At 37.2% G+C, this 6,093-nt stretch overlaps 1 protein-coding gene across 1 annotated transcript in view; it reads left to right on the top strand.

The window, feature by feature from the left end:
* LOC107705142 (voltage-dependent R-type calcium channel subunit alpha-1E-like) overlaps nucleotides 1-6,093 on the top strand; it is an 87,365-nt gene that overhangs the window by 61,334 nt on the left and 19,938 nt on the right. Inside the window, exons 28-29 of the mRNA XM_016508296.1 lie at nucleotides 1,892-2,029; nucleotides 5,670-5,871. Coding sequence (XP_016363782.1) covers nucleotides 1,892-2,029; nucleotides 5,670-5,871 — 340 coding nt within the window. The remainder of the gene's footprint in view (nucleotides 1-1,891; nucleotides 2,030-5,669; nucleotides 5,872-6,093) is intronic.

Here is a 6,093-nt window from a genome sequence, read left to right as displayed (position 1 = left end):
ACACCTTCCACAGACGATATAAATACATTTAAACCACTTAACTTAGTGATTGCTATCAAGATGTAAAGAGACAACCAACATAACAAAAAGTGATTTTTAAAGTCCCCATGAAATCAAAATTTAAGTTTTTTGGGTGTTAGTATCAATATGTTAGTCTTAAGGTTATCTATAAGGCAGTGTGCTCCAAAACAGTGACAAAATTCGCATTTAGAAGATATAAGCATTCAAAGCTTGCAGTTCGTCACTTCCGCCAAAACGGCTCAACGATTTTTTTTTACGTCACATCATATTTCAGCTTCTCATCAAACTTTCTGTCCAATCAAATGCTCTCTAGAATCCGAAGCGCCCGCCCCCTACACTATAAAATAGACGCTGAAGCCGTGGCTGAAATCGGTCACTTGTCCACAGAATTAGTATTTTCTGTACAGTGAATGGCACGTAGTGCACTATATAGGGGACAGGGAACGATTCAAACAGTGTAAATATGCTTTCCATTGAGGAAAAAAAGAAGTCTGGTTTGGCGCTGTGTCATGCTAACCACCGCACTGCACACACACTCTGCTCCGGTCCAGAGACACGATAGCACGGAGCGGATCACATGCGCGAGTCGGCGCAGACCACAAAATGTATCGGAGCTATTTGAATTCTACACAGCATGCTATATTTTATAGCAATATGGATGAGATTATGGCTGGCATACCCTGTCAAATGCAGCTTTACGGAGCTCAACGGCTCTGAACGGCTCTAGCCCAAGCTGTGATATAAACGAACGCTATTGGCTATTTTAAAAAGGGGCGTGGCTGCTTGATATGTCCCGCCCTGTCTTCCTGTTTCAGTTAAAATGACGTCAACACAGAGTAAAGCTGCGTGTTGCTAAGCATTTCAGGGGACCTTTAAGTTATGTTTCAAGGCAGTCAATTTTTTTTATTTTTTATTTTTATTAAATTTTTTTGAAACACTTACAAGACTGACACATGTACATACCGTGTCTGTAGCAACACTTACAATGTACAGAAAAGAAAAGAAAACAAACAAACACTAGGGGCTCATATTACATAAAAAGTGTAAAGCACAAACCAACATAAGGGTTAATACAGTCTGTACTTTGGAAGTTAGATTTAATAATCCATTGCAAACAATAACAACCGCAGTTGTAAGGGGTTAATAAAATGTACATTAAAATATATTTAAATACCCAATCCAGAATTTTGATCCTCTATTATATTGTTAATATCCGTACATTCAATAAATAATAAAAAGGACTCCAGATTTTCTTAAATTTAGCTTGTTTACCCTTAAGCATATAGGTTATCTTTTCCATTGCAATGCATGAAGATATTTCTCATGTCAATTGTAATTTAGTGTGATTCAATATTTAAATTTGCAAGTAAATTCCATAATAAGACTTTTTCCTACCATCAGTGCAGTTCAAGCTTGCATGTTTTGTTCCCGTGAAATGCTTTGAATATTCAAACATAATAAATATCGTTATAATTATGAATTTTAAAACATTATAAATGTTTTGTTAATTTTTATACTTTTTGCTCTTACTCAAGTAACTATTAAGCGTACTACTTTTACGTTAACTTGAGTAAATATTTCTATAAGTACTTTTTGTCTGGGTACAGTTTTTGGATACTCTGCCCACCTCTGTGTGGGACTGAGAGTACAACACTTCCCAATCAGCCTGATAGATCGATCGAGATGAATCTCAAATGAAGTCACACTACAGAAGTGAGAGGATGAGGATGGAGCGCTGCTAGGCCTAGTTCTGTATTTTTATTTTATTAAGAGTTCAGGAATCCTGGTACAACTGTGCATTGTTTAGTATTCTTTAATGCATGTCTTGTTTGTTTGTCTGCCATGGTTTGAATTGTTCTGTGTTGTATAGAGGCTACTACATTGACTATGGGAGGGACAGAAAGGAGGTGAAGAAGCGTGAGTGGAGGAGACACGAGTTCCACTATGATAATGTCCTCTGGGCTCTTCTGACGCTCTTCACTGTGTCCACAGGAGAGGGCTGGCCACAGTATGTCCATTCATTTATATACTGCACCAGACTGTTGTATAGTTAATTCAAATGTAAAATGAGTACCTCAGTTAGGCTAAAACTACTTGATGGCTTCAGAACACTTCATAAACATGTTAATATATCAGGTCACAATTACTAATGGCTTTGTGGAGTAGGGTTACAGAGTGCAATAGTTGGGTTATTATTTTTCTCCATAGGGAAACTGATTTGTTACAATATCTTATAACACTTCGAAGACAGACTTACTGCGGGTTGAAGGAATTCATGCTTCTGTTGAAGCTGTCAGATCACATTATTTCAACTTATGTTTAAGATAATCGTGTTTAACAGCAGAAACCCTGGTGAAAAAAATGGCTTTGTGGAGTAGGGTTACAGAGTGCAATAGTTGGGTTATTATTTTTCTCCATAGGGAAACTGATTTGTTACAATATCTTATAACACTTCGAAGACTGCGGGTTGAAGGAATTCATGCTTCTGTTGAAGCTGTCAGATCGCATTATTTCAACTTATGTTTAAGATAATCGTGTTTAACAGCAGAAACCCTGGTGAAAATCTACACTACCCATGGTGCAGTGCAGAAAATTCCACCAATCAGAAAGTTGCAGCAAGCAAATCGTGCCAAACCAGATATTTAGCTCCACCCACTCCCATGAAGCACTGCGAATTATGTATATAATATATGTGACCCTGGAGCACAAAAGCAGTCTTAAGTCGCTGGGGTATATTTGTAGCAATAGCCAACAATACATTGTATGGGTTAAAATTATCCATTTTTCTTTTATGCCAAAAATCATTAGGATATTAAGTAAAGATCATGTTCCATGAAGATATTTTGTAAATTTCCTACCGTAAATATATCAAAACTTAATTTTTGATTAGTAATATGCATTGCTAAGAACTTCATTTGGACAACTTTAAAGATGATTTTCTCAATATTTAGATTTTTTTGCACCCTCAGATTCCAGATTTTCAAATAGTTGTATCTCGGCCAAATATTGTCCAATCATAACAAACCATACATCAATGCTTTCAGATGATGCATAAATCTCAATTTCAAACCTTATGACCACCGTGGTCCAGGGTCACATAAGTATGCATACATATTTTGAGATAAACTTAAATATATTGATGCTATATTTACAATCAACAACTTTGAATGGATTGTTTTATATTTCTCCATTGCTTTTAAATCGATTATGTCATTCACAGTGCTTCATGGGATTGTAGTTTCCATCCATGATTGCAGACGTTACATACACACAGACGTCTTATTTCTTTGTCTTTTTGTCAGATTTTCTAAATATTTTTTGCTTCAAATCAAAGTTTGGAATGTTGTGATTCTTCTCGTTGCTGTTTGGTTTGATTCATAGCTTATAACTCTTTAGCCAAATCCCTATAGGAAAAGTGAATTAGAAAAATACAGTGATGCACTCAATAGGAAGGCCTGGATGTTTCTTACTTACTTGAGCATTTGGCAACATGATGCATTTTTGGTCAGCACCCACGTTTGTTCTGAGATCTGAGAGAGATGGAGACTTTCATGAAAGGAAGAGGCTTGTCAGTGCAGGGCTATTGATGCTAGGCTACTCTGCTGCCTTCTCAAGTATTTGTAACACATCTGCCAAGGAAATGTGTGTCAGTGGAGAGTTAGCTTTCTACGCTTTGGTTTCAGACAGGTTGCCTAAACCTCCTCTGGAGAATGACAATGTAGAGGTGAATACTTTTGAGCATTTTTTGTTTGCTCATAAAGATAATGCTTTTCTCTGTGCATACTGTAAGTGCCTGTTTCAAGACATAATGGTGAACGGAATATAATGACCATATTTAAATTAAACAGATCTCAATAATTTTAAATATATTAGTATGTTAACAAGGTTTTAGTGCTCATTAAACTATGCAAAATCACAGGAGTGAATGCCATCAGAATGAAGCACTGGGCTTCTGGAAATTCTGTGCCTTCTGTGGAAATGCAAATCGGATCCAGAATGCCAGAAATGTTGGCAAATGTCAACCGTGAAAAAGCTGGGCTTCCCGGCGAGCACAATAGATGTCACGTTGTGAAAGCGTTTGGCAGTGTGAATGAACAAAATCACTCGACAGTTACCGGAACCTTTCCAGAAATGTTCTAAAACCTTGAAACATACAAGAACTGTGCAACATCGTCTGCACATTATGTGACACAAAACATTCGTTTTAAGATGGTTATTCATATTTTGTTTAGTTTTTTCTTTTGCAAATATTGTTATAATCCAGTGAAATTTTCGTATGAACAAGGAGTCCCACAACAGATTGTGTGGCCCACGCAGAGATCTGATCTCACCATCTTCAAGTCAGTCTGGGGTTCATCCATAGAAGAACTGTGGCACCTTCTCCAAGATGCTTGGAACGAACCACCTTAAAAAATGTGTGCGAGCAAACCCAGGGAAAAGCTAAAGGAAGAGCCAACTCCAGTGGACTGAAGACACAGTTTACTTTTACACCCATAGTAATATTCCAGACTTTTAAAGAAATGGAAATGCAACCGAAGGTCTTTTCTTCTTTCTGCTTTTTAATCCAACTTCATACTCATCATAATTATGATGCAAATGTATTTTTATCGGCACTGTTATTTAAATGATTTCATTCCATCGTTTGAGAGCTTAGAAAGATGAGCCTCCACATAAAACATTTCTTCAAGGTCATGCAGTTATGAGAGCCGTGATGCTGCTAATTGCATCCAATAATAAACTGTGTGCACAGTCTGGATAACTGCTCAAAGAAACCTTTGCAGGTCCCACCTTTCATAACAGATCTTATCTTGTTACAACCATTTTCTCCAGCTTTGGTACTTATTGGCAAATTCTCAGAGATGTGCACATTAATCCCTATAATCAGCCAGCCAACTTGTTTTCAGAAATTATGGATTGTCTGAAGACTTCTGGAGTACAGCCATCAGTTTAGAAAACATCAGTTTAGACCCAGAATTGGCGAGCCACCTCTGTTTGTTATGGTCCTTATGTTACAGTGTTACTGCTGAGACTAATGTTGAGTTGGGATCCATGTGGAGAGATGTTTGATTAAGAGTTGATGCCAAGAATCAGTGGTTGAGAAGGCGGGGGAAATAATGTGGACTGTCACTGATGAATTGAGTGTGGGTTGAGTAGCATGTCTGTGAAGAAGCAGGAAGAGATTTCATGCTGCACATTTTAAATACTGAAAATGGACCCTTTTCACAGACTGTGATGATGCGTTTCCATCATAAATTTAGCAATTAAAAAATGTAATGCACATTTGTAACACTATACTGCGAGTTATTTTACTTTGGCACTCATTTACAGACAGGCTAATGGCAAATTTGATATATTTCTCTCTTCTGACCACCACAATCACTCTCTCTATATTTGTTCTTTATGTGGAAAGTCATAGAAATGCATAGAAATGTTTCCGTTCACCACTATAGAAGTTTACCCAAAGACGACCTCCACTTCTGAGAACACAGAAATGTCCACAGGTTTGTTAAATTAGAACGGAGCCATGTTTTGGGAAAACAAACATCATATTCAGTCCATGTAGCAGTAAATAAATTGCAAAAAAAAAAATATATATATATTTTTTTTTTTGTTGAATTCATTGGATGCATTCATTATGCTTTCTACAGAGTTCTCCAACACTCGGTGGACATGACTGAGGAAAACCACGGCCCAAGCAGAGGAAACCGAATGGAGATGTCCATTTTCTATGTCATATACTTTGTGGTTTTCCCCTTCTTTTTTGTCAACATCTTTGTTGCTCTCATCATCATCACATTCCAGGAGCAGGGAGACAAAATGATGGAGGAGTGCAACTTGGAGAAAAACGAGGTGAATGTACATTTACGACTGGATTGCACATCAAGCTATTTCATATTTTTCCACATAGCTAGGTTTTATTAACACCATTTAGTGACATTAACGGCATTATTATGAATAAGAGTCTGATCTAAGCATGAATAAATAATAAAGGTTTCTAATCAGCAGTACTAACCTGCATGTTCCTGCGCTGCTTTCTTATCTCACTCTTCCAGCGGGCATGGATTGACTTTG

The sequence above is a fragment of the Sinocyclocheilus rhinocerous genome, unplaced genomic scaffold (assembly GCF_001515625.1).
Source record: "Sinocyclocheilus rhinocerous isolate Xijiao unplaced genomic scaffold, SAMN03320098_v1.1 scaffold173, whole genome shotgun sequence".
Taxonomy (NCBI): Eukaryota; Metazoa; Chordata; class Actinopteri; order Cypriniformes; family Cyprinidae; genus Sinocyclocheilus; species Sinocyclocheilus rhinocerous.
Note: the sequence above shows the minus strand (reverse complement) of the source record. Positions and strands in the feature narration are given on the sequence as shown.